The sequence below is a fragment of the Netta rufina genome (assembly GCF_964035555.1).
Source record: "Netta rufina genome assembly, chromosome: 1".
Classification (NCBI taxonomy): Eukaryota; Metazoa; Chordata; class Aves; order Anseriformes; family Anatidae; genus Netta; species Netta rufina.
Genome location: NC_140123.1, coordinates 94,070,584 through 94,086,742, shown reverse-complemented (window position 1 = coordinate 94,086,742; position 16,159 = coordinate 94,070,584). Strand labels below are relative to the sequence as shown.

General features: G+C 35.3%; 1 protein-coding gene across 2 annotated transcripts in view; it reads right to left on the bottom strand.

The window, feature by feature from the left end:
• Positions 1–16,159, bottom strand: part of BRWD1 (bromodomain and WD repeat domain containing 1) — a gene marked incomplete at its 5' end in the record, with an annotated part of 58,072 nt that overhangs the window by 4,331 nt on the left and 37,582 nt on the right. Inside the window, 11 exons of one of the 2 annotated variants that reach the window (XM_084301127.1) lie at positions 4,804–5,778; positions 6,223–6,414; positions 7,408–7,646; positions 8,812–8,981; positions 9,268–9,420; positions 10,510–10,653; positions 11,268–11,312; positions 12,582–12,660; positions 13,306–13,431; positions 15,140–15,260; positions 15,549–15,704. In XM_084301127.1, coding sequence (XP_084157253.1) covers positions 4,804–5,778; positions 6,223–6,414; positions 7,408–7,646; positions 8,812–8,981; positions 9,268–9,420; positions 10,510–10,653; positions 11,268–11,312; positions 12,582–12,660; positions 13,306–13,431; positions 15,140–15,260; positions 15,549–15,704 — 2,400 coding nt within the window. The remainder of the gene's footprint in view (positions 1–4,803; positions 5,779–6,222; positions 6,415–7,407; positions 7,647–8,811; positions 8,982–9,267; positions 9,421–10,509; positions 10,654–11,267; positions 11,313–12,581; positions 12,661–13,305; positions 13,432–15,139; positions 15,261–15,548; positions 15,705–16,159) is intronic. The other variant, XM_084301128.1, reaches the window with a different exon arrangement.

Sequence of the window (16,159 nt, the reverse complement as noted above, 5' to 3'; positions counted from 1 at the left end):
TTTTAAAATCACTCTTTTGGTAGAAGTGCCTTTGCAAAGTTCACTTTCCTCAAAATTGATGTCTATCTCATATTTCTTTGGAGCCATTACTGATTTACTGATTTTTTCACCAAGATGGGTAAACACGGGCACCATGAAATCATCTACTTTATATTAGTCTGTCACTTCCTGATAACAGAACGAACAGAGATTTTGTTCTAGCTCAGTCTCATTGCTTTTCCTGATTCTCTACCTGTACTCTACAAACAGGGAAAAATCACGGCAGCTCCTGCATACTCCTTTGCAGAAAGGTTGGCAAATGAAGTGCTTTTTCAAGGAAATGTTTAGGGAAGAGGAGGGAATGCTATAATTACACAGCAGATGAAAAAAGCTCATCTTGCTAATGCTGCTCAGCTGTTGGAACTAATGACCCAATGTCTTTTGAGAATGACAGCTCCTCAGGCACTGGAACGGTGGCCTGAGATAAAGCTGAGCAAGGTTCAGTTCCTTGCTCCTTCTGGCCAGCTTATTGTGCTCAACATTGGCAAGGCATTTGGTCTTTTTGTTCCCCAACATATCACCTGTCAAGCTAGGATAGGGCAACATTTTCCCTAAATTCTGTCAAGAATACATGCAATGAAGATGTATTCTAAAAGACTGGGAAATAATTTAAGTTAAAAAAGTAATTGGACAAATCCAATATGTCCAACTTGAATGCCAGTATTAAAAATCTGTTCAGATGCCAAATCTGGTCTTTATTTGAAGGTAGATCAGTTTATTTACTACTCACATATCAGAATTCCTTCTTTTGATATTCCCAAAAGTTAATTCGTTTACTGCCTGTTTTAACAGCTTCCAGAAATTACACGTATATGTTACTAGTATTTGTACTGTGTGGTTTTATGGCCAAAATGTAACACACTGCTGAATACTGCATAAAAGCTGAACTAATTCACATAAAAGAAAGTGAAGACCTGAAACTTAAATTATACACTGTCTTCCAATACTATCACTTAGACAAATGGCTGCTGCTCATAGCAGTTATTATATGAAGTAAGGCTGAACAGGCAGATGTAAGATATTTAATGTGATAAATTAAGCCTGAAACGGGAAAATATTGTGAATACTAATAATGGTATATCATAACATACTAGTGGTACACACATTACTGGTTCAGAGAAACATTTTGATCAGTTACTAAATGTGGAAATGTATAACCCAACTTTAAGATTTAGATTCCCCTATAACTGCTTTAACACACTCCCATTATAGAAGGGCAATATGGAAAGGTGCAAAGGACAGCATTCAGTATTAAGGCCAGGCAAAACTTAATCCCCTTTGGCCACCTGAAGAAAGTATTGTTTAAAATACTTAGATATCATCTGGAAATATCCCAATAGAATTAGCTTTAAAAGAAAAAAAACTGCACATGCAAAGATTTTAGCCATTTTTCCACAGAGAGGTGTTTATAGGTTCATGCTTTTAAAACAAAAAGCTTTATCATAACAGATTATGCATATTTTCAAAGTTTCAGCAGCTAATTCATAAAACCAAATGCAAGACTGAAGGATAGAGCAACATTGCAATCTACCCAAGAGAGGAATCCAGCCCTTCTGCAACACACTACGAGAATATTAAACCTATACTTTGTACACAAATTGGCAAATTAGTAGAAAGCTTTTCCCCCTCCAGTCTTTTTCTTTTAAGTTAAAACTTCTTACTAGAATTAAAATCCGCTCTGTAGTAACTTCAACATCCCCCCATACCTCAGCAGTAAAAGAAACGCTTGCATCAGCTTAATGAAACTTTACAAACAATATCCAGAATTAAATGCTGCAAAGGTACAAGCAGATTGCACAAGCAGGAAGAGGGAGGATCAAATAAAAAAACCTCCATTTATCATATGAACTGAGAGCACTTTTACAAGAAAGCCACCAAGATACGAAAGCCTTGTCCATCAAGTTTGCAGCTGTGACAAGGAATGCTGGTGTTCTTGCCACCAGACCAAACCTGGTAGTGTGGGCTGCAGCACTGGACAGAAATATCCAGCCATCCCTTGAGTCATACACAGTCATATATTCAAATAAATGTATTATATACATGCGTAAGTATTTAAATAAAAGCATGCATGTACTCCAGCAGTACCTAATGAGTAACTTTCACAGGTACAAACAGGTTTAGCTTGTTATTTCCAAGCAGCTATCAGCCTCTCCAGAGAGAGGAATGCACACACCAGTTTGGCAAACCACAGTAAACCAGGCTGTGCTAGCAGCACGTCTGCTGTACCTATTATCTGTTGAGGATTAAAGTGGGCATCTGCTAATATAAAAATAGTTTGTTTGACTACCTGTGGAAGTACCCCAAAATAAAGATGAAAAAAAGGGAAATGGAAAATAAATGTGGTTTAGTGTAGACATCCAAGTCTATGTACCAGTTCATATAAAGGACAACAGCTTCAGCCCTATATTTTTAACCATCCTGGTGCCCCACATATTGGAAAAAATGGTGTGTTTTTTTTTTTTTTTTCTTTTTCTCCCTAAGCTAGCAGTATGCTGAGCCCTCTTCTCAGATAACCATTGTTACTCTACAATGAGACCCAACCCATACAAGTATTCAATCACTGTATTTTATCCTTGTTGACTTTTAAAGAGCATATTTTGTCATCTTGTAGAAACTTAACAATGCTTGCTCTTGCCCCATATTTAACTTGCATTTAAGAATTTTCTAACTTTAGATGGGGCCTCTTCATTTAATTTAAGAGTTTTAAAAGGGCTTCCCCTTAAAATGTTGGTAAAAATGGCAAAAAAATAATCCACTGCAAGTGCAGTTCACCATTTGGGAGGTTTCACATGGCAGAGAAGTTAAACATTTCTGTACAAAATAAGACTGCTCTATAAAAAACGCAAAAATAAAGTAAAAAGTATGTAATTTATGCACTAATTCTTGTAAAAGCCATTAGGAATTTTATGATCATGTAACAGATGCAGCTCATTAACTATTAATACATCCTTGACAGTGGCACCAGTTACAGACTAAAAATAATGCTGAATGTGTTGTTATGATTGCTAGTTTTACCTAATAGATGAACATTGACTACTAATGAAGTTAGAGGATAAAGTAGAAAGAAATGCATTCATCATCCAAAGGAACAGGATATTCACTCTGACCTGAAAACTGATGGAAGAGGAAATCAAGGAAGTTTAAGAAAAAAATGTGAGTAAGAGGAGTTCTGCTCCAAGTTATAGCTGGAAGACAACATAACATCACACCCTCAGAGGTAAATGGTACAACACAAGAGAAGCTAGAATTTAACCAGAGTGTTAAAAAGCTGGCAGGAAAAAAAAAAAAAATCACATTCTCAACAAGCTTTAACCACTCCAATATACACAATTAAAACACCCACATTACATTCAAAGGACAACCTTTGAATGAGACCAAACCCTGCAGTTCACACACTGGCTACTCAGTGTGGCAGTTTCTACATATTTCATGGAGAAACGTTTACATTAAAAAAATGTGTAATGAAAGATTTGTAAGTTGACCAGTGCTGATTTCCCCTTAGAAATGCTGTGTTGGACAAATTTGGTACAGAAAATGTTACTGACTACCCACTTTTAAAAAATACAAGTGTCCACTACATCAAGTATTTGTACAGAAATACCTTCTCTTTGCCGTATTAAAAATCTCTTCAACCTCAAAGTAAGGATGCACATCTAGAAAAACTAGTTAGAACAGTGTCATCTGCTTCAGTTAGTTACAACATTGCATAGACACCCATAAACCCATGAAACTCGAGAAACCAAGGAACAGAAGAATCACCGCTGTGTTTGGTAACAGAACCCCATCCACACGCTCTCCAAGAAGAACACCCAAACCTCAGATACTCCTAATCTTAAATGGGGGAGAAGCCAGACAAGCATCAGAACGTTACCATCACAGCATCAAAACGCATCTCTACCTTGACAAGGACACTACCCATCACTGACAAAATCCAAAAGGCAAAGTACGTTAGAGATTCCAACGTATGCCATGGAAGTAAAAAATAATTAAAGCATCTATCAGTTTCATTTTGAAAGATTACAAAGGTACTTCAAACATATCTCTGCTTTTGCACAGAGGTCTTCAGAAAAAAAGGCAATAATCTAAAGCAAGAATTATTATCTTGAGTTTATGGGTGAAGTAACAGAACTACAACTCAGATTTTCATTACTGAAATTCTCCAATCAAGGAGCAGGCTGACGAAAAAGAATGAACTTTTCCTTTTGAGATTTTCTGGTGCCTTGACCTACATGTGATAGCAATATCCTGAAGGTTGCTGTGAATCTGAATTCTTAGTTTTGTGTCAACAACCAGAAAGGCAGTGCTTCTTTAACTGTCAACACACTCAGAGTAATGCTACTTCAACACAGGTATTTTAGCATCAGTTAATATATTCTGCTATGTAGGTAAGAAAGTGCAAATTAAATATGAAAACAACAATCATGATTTAATGACAACTTTTTCACAGAAAAATGTATTCCCTGAACTGCTTCAGAACTGCCAGAACCCATCATGAATTCTAAATACCAACAAACTGTCACCATAGAACTGTAATACTTTTCTCTCAGTGCTGTTTGGCAACTCCCCAGTTCCCCTGTCAGCAACACCATACCTTACAATTCACCCTCCCTGATATTTAGTTCAGATTTTAGAACAGCCAGAAACACTATTACACCATACAGCTCAAATCCCCCCAGTCATTACCCATTTTAAGCTTATGTTAATCCTATGTTGTTTCCTCCTAGTCACCACTAGAATCAGATGCATTAGCTTTAGTAATTTTACCTTTTCTGAAGATTTTTGTTTTTCCTTTCCTTCTCCTCTTTCTTGTTTTTGTAGAAGTATCACAATAATTACTGTTATTGGAATTTGTTTCAGATTCTGTATCAGAAGAGTCGTTGTAACTGGTACCAGGTCCAGATATTGAATTGCCTGCAATTCTAGATGGCACCAAGGTCTCCGAAATAAGACTTCTCCCATTCTCTCTGCCTTCTGCTTCAGATTCTGCTGAGTCCTCTAAATCACTCAAGACTTTTGCTTTCTTTAAGGGAGCAACAATCTGCAGACTAGTAATTTTTTTGTCATTCCACCTATTTGATTCAGAATAGACTTCATCCTCAGAGTTGCTCAGTGCAAGCTTATGTGGAGACGTTGACTCATCAGCTTTTTGACTGCTTCCATCTTCTGAATTATGGCTTTTGGCATCATCTTCCGAGGAGTCTCGTATGGAACTTCTCACTTTGGGAGATGCAGAATGGAGTGTCCCACCTAACTGTCTGTGGCCGTTGCTTTCCCAGGTTTTCTGTTTCACCTGCATGTCTATCTCAGAATCTGAACTTCCGTTTTCAGATTCACTAACAAATTTTCTTCGTGGAGCAGATGAACCAGGGAGAGAAAGATTTTTCCTCTTGGTAAGCTGCTCTTCGTTTTCTTTTTCACTTTCAGACTTCACACCTACGTCATCCTCAGACCCCTCCAGTAACATTCGCCTGGCTGCAGCTGAGGCATTTCGATGAGGCAGTTTCCTGTTTTTGCACCCAATACCAATACTTTCTGAGCTTGAAACCTCTTCTTCCACATCACTCATTAGCCTTAACTTATTAGCGGCCACAGTAGCACTTCTGCGTGGAATTTTTCTGTGTCTACCAGTACTGTTACTCGGAGACTCAGGTGTCACCACTGACTTATTTTCAGAATCACTTCCATATAACCTTTTCCTGACAGTTTTTCTTGTATTCCCGTTCTCCTGCAGAAGCGTTCCTGTAAAGTACAGGAGGGATTAAAATCTTAAAAGGAAGAGTAGAAGCTTCTTAAGCCTTGTCAAATCTGGAATAGATTCAACCTACAGACATGATAAATGCAATACACCCCTAGTAGTAGTTACATGGTTTTGTTCTCTGGCAAGAAAAAAATGTTAAATTTTGGATTCATTCTAGCTCTGTGAAAACTAGAACTGCTTTAAGAAGTACTGCTTTTACTTTAAGATATAAAATGTTGCAAGACACACCCTCTCAGCAGGGCTTCAGTCCTCCTACCCTAAGTACTGAAAAAGATCTGAAAAGTTCAGAAAGTAGTATTTTGAGAGCAACAGACCTACTACTCAAACAATAACACATACACAACAATTAAATACTGATTACATTTAGTTTTATACATACACACCTGGATTATTGTCTATTCGGAAGAAAGCTGCTTGAATCTTACCTGTTTGTTTTCTTTGAGCAGCTCGATTCCTAGTTATCCTACAGTTGATGCTCTTTCTCCTACATACACCGTTGTGTAGTGGAGGTGACACAAGAGCAACAGAGCTTTCTTTGCTTTCTTCCGAGCTGCTTGAAGAGGATGAAGATGAAGAAGATGTAGATGAAGAAGCTAAAGAACCTTCTATTTCACTTTCTGTTTAAAAAAAGAAAAGTCAATCAGAATTCTAACCATGCAGTTAGCTTGCAGTTAAGGGCTACGTTTTGCTCATTCAGGAAATCTTCAAGATTTCCTCATAATATTGTTTTACAGTACACTTGTTACCATGCTGTAATGTCTTGTACATCTGAAATTATTAGTTCTACGAAATATACCACTCCACATTTATGAGATTTCTGGCGATAAGTTTCTTTAAGCTGCATTTAAGTTTCAAGTAAAATAGCAGAGCTGCTCCCAAATAGCAGATTTAAGAGAAGAGCATGTTAAAAAATCCCAAATCATCTGATAGATCCCTTCTTTTACCAGGACTTACATCCTTGTTCTTTGAAAGGAGATGAACTTTTGCCAAGGTAAAGTGTGTGTGTGTGGGGAAAATGACAGGAAACATTTTATGACTCCGGGAACTTTTTTTTTTTTTTTTTTTTTTTGCCATTTGCTAATTTTGGATTTTAATTTTTACGTAACATGCATGGGTTTATAACCGGTATTTTGTATCAAATACACCACATTTTCCTCTCAGGTAAGAGGCATCCATTCACCACAACAATCTTCCTAGAAAATCCCTTTGAAGAAATTCTATTATTGTAAGAGTTTGGTAAGAGTTAAGAACATGAAGTAATCATGCTGTTCGTATGTCAACTTATTCTTATCATCAGTCTCACTCAATTCAGCTTTGCTGTGAATTCCCACACAAGGCTGTAGAAAAGTACATTTGACTGCAAAATGGATATATAACCAAGACAGCTCTGCTTCCACGTAAATTATGCCAGTAAATTTTCCACTTAGGAGAGGGCTTTGTCATTAATAAAATTAAACTAATTGTTTTCTATATTAAAGAATGTTAAAGCATTCTTTGGTACACAGAACTTATTATAATATCCACAGACATAAAGAAACACCAGTAGGTAATTCACAGATAAAGACAGATGAAAATCCTCATCCGAAACAGATTTTTCAAACGTTTCTTACCTGATGACGGTGCAGAACAGTTTGTTAGTGTTGTAGATCTAGCTTTGCCATTCCTTTCAAAAGATGCCAGGCATACAGAATCAGAGGATTCACCAGAGGAACTATGGTTGTAATTGCTAGCATTTGTTTTATGGCTTGCAACACAGGCTGCTCTGCTTGAGGTAGGTTGACTAAAAGCATCTTCCTGCTCAGATTCAATTTTTGCCTGAGACTTTAATGGTTTCTGCTTCACATTTCTGCTGAAAGGGGAAAGTAAAAGCAACATGGGTTGTAAACTATGAAAAAATATCAGCAATTAAGTATTTTTAAAATGATGTTCTCTGAAAGCTTAATTAACCATATACCATATGATTTTACAATTTGGAATGGTAGTTAGGTTTGTGAGCTAACATGGTATGGGACAATTTTGACAAGGATAAGCATTAACTACTTTCATTTAAATAAGTCTACAGTCCTAGTAAAGTTACACAAGAGGAGACTATCTCTAATCAACACCAAAAAAAGGTAACACTGAATACCTTTTAGGTCCTCTTATTGTTTACCAAGATATTGCAACAACAGCCTCAACTTCTGTTGAATTCAGTCTCTTGTTAATTGCACATAAGCCTCAAAGCACAAATTAACATTATTCCATGATAAACTGAGTTCTAAAGACATGAAGACAGCACATTTTTCAACAAAATCTACGGTCTAAAATAAAATGCACATTTGGAGAGGAACTCACTGATTTGATTCTTCCTTTAAACGCATACTACATGCAATCCTGACATCATATTTGACTAAAATATGAGTGATCTACATGGGATTATTCCTATCCCTTCACTGTCAGACAAAAAAGGCTGGTCAGCAGCAGAAAAGTATACGCTCAGTTCCAACAGTTCAGCATGTTTAGTTTTTGTATTTTATCTCACTTCACCCCATATGCAAATTAACAATGAGAGTTAATCATGTCAACCAACAGTGGTGTCAAGAGTGTGTTTTCCTTCAAAGGAGGAGATGCATACTAAATTACCAACAGAACGCCACAGTAAATTAAGGTCTCTATAAATCCACAGGACTACCTTTCTTCTGTTCATAGTAAAGTAACTGCAATACATGCAGTAAGTTTCGCTAATTATTACAGTCAGATTAAACACTGATTTTCCTCACTGAAGTATTTAAAACAAAGCAAACAAAACATAACCACCCCTATTATATTTTTCAGTCCTTCCACTGTTTCCTGGGCAGTTTTACATTACAACAGAACTTCTTAAGCACGTCTGTCCTACTGAAAAAGAATTCTACAAGTTCTCACCAAAATTAGCTAACCACTTAATAAAACAATTGTTCTCTTCTTCTTATATGTTAGTGAATATGAATATTAATCAGCTATGATAAGCCTCCATATCTTCATAATTTCATTACCTGAGCATTTTGGTAGGTTGCTGCGTCGAGCTTTGATTCTGAAGTCTTCTAGTATACCTCTGGTTTCTTCGTAGTTTTTCATTCTGTTTTTGACCATTTTTGAAATCTGAAACAATTCTTCTTATTTTCTCCTCAAATAATGCTGACAATCTCAAGGTCATACTGTAAATCTAGGCAAGGAAGTGGTTTATATTAACAACCAAAACTTTCATGCAAGACTAGCATTTCTAAAAAAGTAAAAATGGACAGAAAAAGAGAAGTCTGGCACATGATAGACTGTAGCACCAGATAAACAAGACATGCCATGCACAAATTAATGTTTAATATAATTTATTGCACTTCTCACCTGTATCTACTCAGCCAGAAACTTTATTCTAAATACTGATAAGAAAGTTAATTCCAAAATAATACCTAATTGCATTACAAAAAGCCTAAGAAAACAATATTAACAGCTACCTTGGACTTTTTGTTTGGAGTATAAGACTTGGCATTACTAAATATTAGTCTTATATCTTTGCACAGTTCCATTGGAGTGTCATAATTTCCAGCTTCCAGTGTTTCTTTCACTGTACCGAAGTCCATTGGAGTGTCTATAATATGTCTGTAATCCTAGACAGAACATGAAGAACAGTAATTCAACAAGTTAGATGAAAAACAACACTTTTGAATTTTACTTCTAGAATTTAAGAGCTCAGGTTATCTTAACCATCAGCTCAAGACACAACAGACACCTAGCAGAGCAGACAGCTAAGCTGTTGCAGAAACTACTTGACTTAAAGTCTACATTAGCGCCTATGTAACTTCACTCATTTTCAGCATCACCCTTGGAATTTATTAGAGATCATGGTTTAATATTACCCCATGTGCTTGTACATACAATTTTGCAGTTTCCTTTCTCCTGATTTACCTCAGTAACTATTGACTAACAACAGCATGCAAGTTGACATTTTTTTTTGTTACTCAGAAAGGGGAAGTAAGACTGCAGTGAATCTTCATTTAATCATTTCATTGATGCATTTTACAATGAGAACTGATCCGGCTATAGAAGAGAGAAATGAAATTCTGGAATTACGTAGATTGCTGAAGAAAGTACACCATGAGGCTGCAGAAGGCCTTCAGCAGCCAAATATTATATTGATACCAAAGAACCATTAGAGCATAAAGATGTTCTGAGATGCATTTTACACAGAACTTAAGAGAAAATGCAAACCAGATTGGACAGGATCCATACTTCAGAGGAACGTATGAACCGATGCCTATAGTTTATCTAAATGTGAAGATTCAAAGTGGGGACAGATTCCTAAAAACATACAGTGAGCTGAACAGCAGAAAAAATAATAATGGCAGCAGTGAAAATAGGAAAAGTAGTAAATCATGGGACTACAAATAACAAGTTCCTGTTTCACTGCAGTCCATTCATTTATTTTTATCATCAGAGTTAATTATTAAAGGCAAAACAAAACTCATTTAACGTATCAGGATATTTGTAGACATTATACTGCTGCTCTGCAATTGTTTTGTACTGTCTCAATACTTTGATGGATCTTACCTTGATGCAGTCAAGCACCAATGGTTGGGAACTAAAACCCTAAACAAAACAAATAGCTCCAAGAGAAACGTGGAGATCTTAATATGATACCAAACAAACACTAAAACAAATTAATCTTGCAAGATACAAATATTATAACAACAACTTACAGGATATTGATCCAAATCAACCGGCTGCCTAAAAGGTTCAGAATCTTCGCACTGGAAAATTAAGTTCACGAGTTCCATACACTGCTTTTTCCAACAGTTTTCATCATAGCCATTTTTAATGCCTTTTCCTTTTCTACCCCGTCCCTTGAAAAAAAAAGTCAAAAGACACAGAATTTATTACTGAGAAGTCAAAGGACACAAAAGACATTACTGAAACACAGCCTGAAAAACTAAACCTAATAGTCTAACTGGAAATATTTCTGTATTAGAAAAATGTGCTTCCAAACATACTGTTTTGTAACAAAACTTTGCAACTCTACTACTAGAAGATTTTTTACTGATATTTATAAATAAAACTCTGCCAATTCATATAAGTTTCTTCAATTTTTTTTAAATACTACATAAAGCACACAAAAAGATACCTCCTGACTTCTTCCAAATTATTCTTAAGAGATCTGAATAATTTCCATCGCTCAAAATATTTTTTCTTAGCATCTCTGCTGAATAATGCTTTTACTTCAGTATCATATATATAATTGAAACCTGTTAGACTAAATAGTTCTAGTATCAATTTTTTTCACGTACAGAAGCATTAAAATAACGAACTATTTAGGCAAAGGGTATCATCAAACAAAAATCTACTTTATCTATGATTAATAGAAAACAAAACATCACTCCCACAGAATTTCAACAGTCTGCTAACCAATCCTGTCAAACCTGAATTGGGTATGATATATGGTAAAGATTAGCCAACTCACTCTTCTCCTCCTATATGATGTTCTCGGACGACATTTCTCATCATCCTGCATAAAATAAAATTATTTATGAAACAATGGGCAATGTTTGCTCAAAGTACCATTGAATTTTACACCACAGTTAAAACAGACTTTTATTCTAATTTCTCTCAATGAGTCAGAACATGAGTGTATCAAAAACTACAGCACATTGTTTGAAAGACTAGGAAAGTAAGATCCTAAAGATGTCCCTCCACTGAAGATTCCTCATTCCAATTCTTGACCTTAATACAAAGGAAAAATCACCATAAGAAGTTGCAAGTTCTCTTTTCAGTAAGAATTGAGAAGACACCCACCAGCTTTGAATCCCAATGACTAAAGACCATCAGTAATTCAATTAACAAATAACAGAAGTCACAGAACTGAATTTTGCTTGTCCTGAGTTTAGGACAAAGAAATCTTTGTGATCAAGTTATTTTTGGTAAAAGAAGAACATTACAATATGAAAGTACTAAGAAAATGCTGAAGTAGGGCGACTGCTTAATGAAATTTCTTCCCTAAATATTATCCTGAAAGAGAATGCTGCCTCTGTGATTTTCAGTAGTCTTGCTGCTGAATTAGAAATCAAAACATGCAAAAGACATTCAGATTCGGTAGTTTGGGGTACATTGTTAATAAATGTATGGTATTGAAGACAACAGGCACTGTTGTTGTGCAGTGAATGCTACCTCTGATTTAAGATAAACATACTTCATTATATTCTCAATGAGGCACGTAAAACTGATGCGTGATCATAGCTGGGTATACGAAGAAACTGCAGTGTTTGCTGTTGCAGTGGTGCTTTGCAGTAGTCGTAACAACTTGCCAACTTTTAGCCTCTTTTATCATTTACCACTCCATGCCAATTTTACCCTTAGCAATAACTAAGGGTGCATATAATTAAAAACACAATGAAAGATAGCTATTCATACACTCTTGAAATATTACATTACTGCATATTAATATGCTTCAGAAACGTATCACTCACAAAACACGGAAGTATTGTTCTATTTGATGGCAAATATTCACAGTAGAAAACGCATGTTTTCTACTACGCATGTTTGTTGTATTTCTGAACAAGTATTGACAACTCAAATGTTTTCATTAAAGCACCTCCCCGCATCACTCCTCACATTCCTAGTATAGTAAATGTTTGTATTAGCTGCATAAGTATATAAATACATGCAAGGATCTTTATTAAAAAAAAAAAAAAGAACAATTTTACTATAAATACTTGAAGAGCGTTATTTTCTTACCACTGCTAACGCATTATTGCAATTATTGACAAGAAAAGCTTACCAGATCATCGTCATCAAGACAATCTTGTTCATCATCTGTTGTGCTACATAGTTCAAAAATGTTTGTACAGTCTTGATCACTGTAATGCAATTAGATCTGTTACTGGAATAGCAAAAACATACCTATCACTTCCCAGATTAAACCCAGACATGACCAAAAGCTTTGTATAAACTTAAAGACAGTAACAAAGAATCAACTGAAATACAAACTCACAAGGTGATTATAGTATTTCCAAAGTAGCGTTAAATCTGGAAAACTGCTATACTATGAATTTCAGAAGGAGTAAGGAAGGAGGGTGAAAATAGCATTAGAGATCTGAAAGTAGTATTCAAAACTTATCTATGGTAGTTAGACTGCCTACACTAGTTTTTTTTATTTAAATAAACCTCTCAACTGAAGCAAAGTCAGGCACACTGCAATAGGAACTTCTACGCAAGCTCACGTTACAGACTGCCCTCCTTTCAAGTCAGTGACATCTTCATACTATAAATACCAGTGAATGCTACTATGAGAAAAAGTCAAGATGTCTTTTTGCAGAACATTTTGGTATTTTCCTAGTTAAAATAATACTCAGGAAGAATTATGCAACTGATTTCCTACTCTTCTTCCATGCACTGCAGGACAAAGAAAGCAGGATTCTCAAAGGCATCTTAAGATGTTTATGCTCCCCCACAGTTTAAGATTGCAAGCATTCAAGCACTATTTAGATTAAAAAGCCACTCACTTGATAAATTTTAAGAGTTGCGTAGTGATCTTTTTTGCAGCTCTAGCAATAGCACTCCCAGGTTCATTGAAGGTCCTGGCATTGCTTTCAATGTATCTTACTTCCCAAACCAATGCAGAGATTCTCCTTAGAATTAAAAAAACAAACAAACAAACAAAAAAAAAACACATTGCACCTTTAAACTAAGCTGAAAAATTGTAAAGTTATCCTCCTAGTAATTATGTCTATATTAAACTAGGATATATACATATATATATATATACACACATACATATACATGTATTTTATTTATATATACATGTATTTTTTATTATTTTTTATACATGTATTTTTTATATATATATATATATAAATACGTCCTTTGTTTTAATTGAAGTTTTATTACACTAGCCTCACATGGAAAACTGAAGCATGTTCACAAACACACACAATTCAAGGTAGCAATATCAACAACGGACACCTTTGTTAACTGATTTTCCAAATAAATACTGATAATTCATCTTCAGAAAGGTTGCAGAATTCTAGCAGTCTTTGATTTCATTCATTATTAAACTTTGATTTCATTCATTATTAAACTCTGTTAATAAAACCAGCCTAGTAAAGCACTGGCTTTTGATACCACTGAATTATGAAATATCACTGAAATAATTTAACTAGTGAGGATTTCCTTGGGTCTTTAAAAATCTATGCATTTTTATAAAGCTTATATTTGACCCTATTCAAAACGGAAAGAAAAATAGAAGTAGTATTTAACGACTACTTTAATTTACAACACTTATTCTGGAAACATCTAAAGCAGTTGCCTGCGGAAAAGTCCTCTCAAATGGAACACCAGTTGCATAGTATATTAATAATGCTCAAAAATAAATAAACACAAGACACAAGGAATTAAAAAAGCAATGAGAAAAGGCCTGACCTAAATAAATTTTTTAAATACACCTATGATGATCTTTTCTGTCTTCCCTCAAATACTTTCCTTTAAGACCAACCAACCAGTCATAAAATAATAGCTGTCCTCTGTAAGACACTTGTAGAAACTGCTACAAGCTAACACTATGGAAGTGAGCTAGCACAATTGCATAGCTTCTTTTCTATCATTTCACTTTCTGATTCCTTGTAATTTTGAAGCCATAATACCCCAGGTTTACAACTCTTTATCTACAAAATTTCAAACTATTTCCCAAGTCATTATTTCAGGCTCACTGAGGAAAACCACGATAAATCTCTCTCCATTTTATTTACAGATACTCTGAATGCAAGTCCAGATGATGAACACCCTTTAATTTCTATTACAAAAATTGATGGGTGCACATCCAACAAATCAGAATTTTATCAACTCCACACTGAAGCTTTTACCCTCTCTCTCTGTGCTGTTTTTATCGTTTAAAGCACTGGTGGTAACATTTAACATTTCACCTCTGTGTTTAGACTAATTTCTGCAAGTACTGTCTAAGAAAGAGCTGAACCCTCTTCAAGTTCAAACTAAGTACAGCAGCTCAAAACTTGAATGAAATTATAAAAGTAATAAGACCATCATTGAAGTAAAGTATTTACTCATTTCAAATAGCAAGTTTCTCAAAGAAAACGTCAGTGTTCATTGCAACTCCAAAAACAGTATCAATATAGGCTGAAATCAATTTCCTTGAGAACTAAGGAACTTAATAAAAATGTTATTAATGTTGCTACACAGTAACAGTAATGCTGAATTCAGGTACTGGACTGTTGGTTTTTCAAAATGTTTATTAAAAGAAAAAGAACAAAAAAAAGTTTAGATCTTCTCACAAGGTACAAAGCTAAGACCACATTCTCCCTTGTTTCTGTTGCTAGTACTTACCTGTAAAATCGGTTAGCCAGTCTTGTTCGAATAGTGTTCAGGTCTGTTGGGTAAGCAATCACCGTACAGTACTTGGGATATGTACACAGGTCAACTGGACCAGCAAAAGCTGCTGAAATGTCTGTTAAGAAACAGCAAGATTAACTGAACTATTTTGAGGCTTGTATGCATAGGAAAATTGAGTCAGACTTGATTGCTATGGTTTTATCAGGAATAATTATACAATGATTATTTGGTACAAAACCAAATCTGAGTACAGAGACAATGTGAGAATTGCACATAAAAGTGTGTGAACATTTACAGTACTTTATTATAGGACATTTTTAAAGGATGCCATGTATATTCCAGAGACCTGTTTATAAAGTTAATGCAAGGAGAAAACTCCCTAAAGCTTAGAGGACATGCTTACCAAGAGTCAGAAGCTGATCAATACCGCTGATAATCCGTTCACAAGCTTCATCACGAGACCGCATCCCCCACTCCCCTTCTTGGGGTTTGTATAGCAGCTTCTCCATTTCTTCAAAAGTCACGGAAACACTAGCACCTAATTCTTCAGGCTGGTCAACTGAAGAGCAAATAGGAAAAAGCGTGAGCAGCGAGAACACAAAACAAGACAAATTGTTGAATATTCATGATAGTACGAGTATTTAATGGGCATAATCAAGAAAAAAATCTTCCCTTAAGTAAAATTTGACACTAATAGCGTGGGGAAAAGGAAATAGACAAAGAACATACAACAACGATATAGGTATAATAAGGAGAATAGGTATAATAGGTATATAGGTGTAATGGGAGAATAAGGGTATTCTCCTTTTGTGCAGTTCTGAATTTCCTGAAGACTTTTTATTCTCTTGATTTAATTACTATCCTGAAAAGAAGATTTCAACTCAGAGTTAATCACATGCTTTTGTTTTAAAATGCATGCCCCAGACTTCACAGTATCATAACTTAGTTTAATGAGTCCATTTGTGCCCTCAACCATAAAATACGTGCAAGATAGGCAATACACTGTGTGATGGC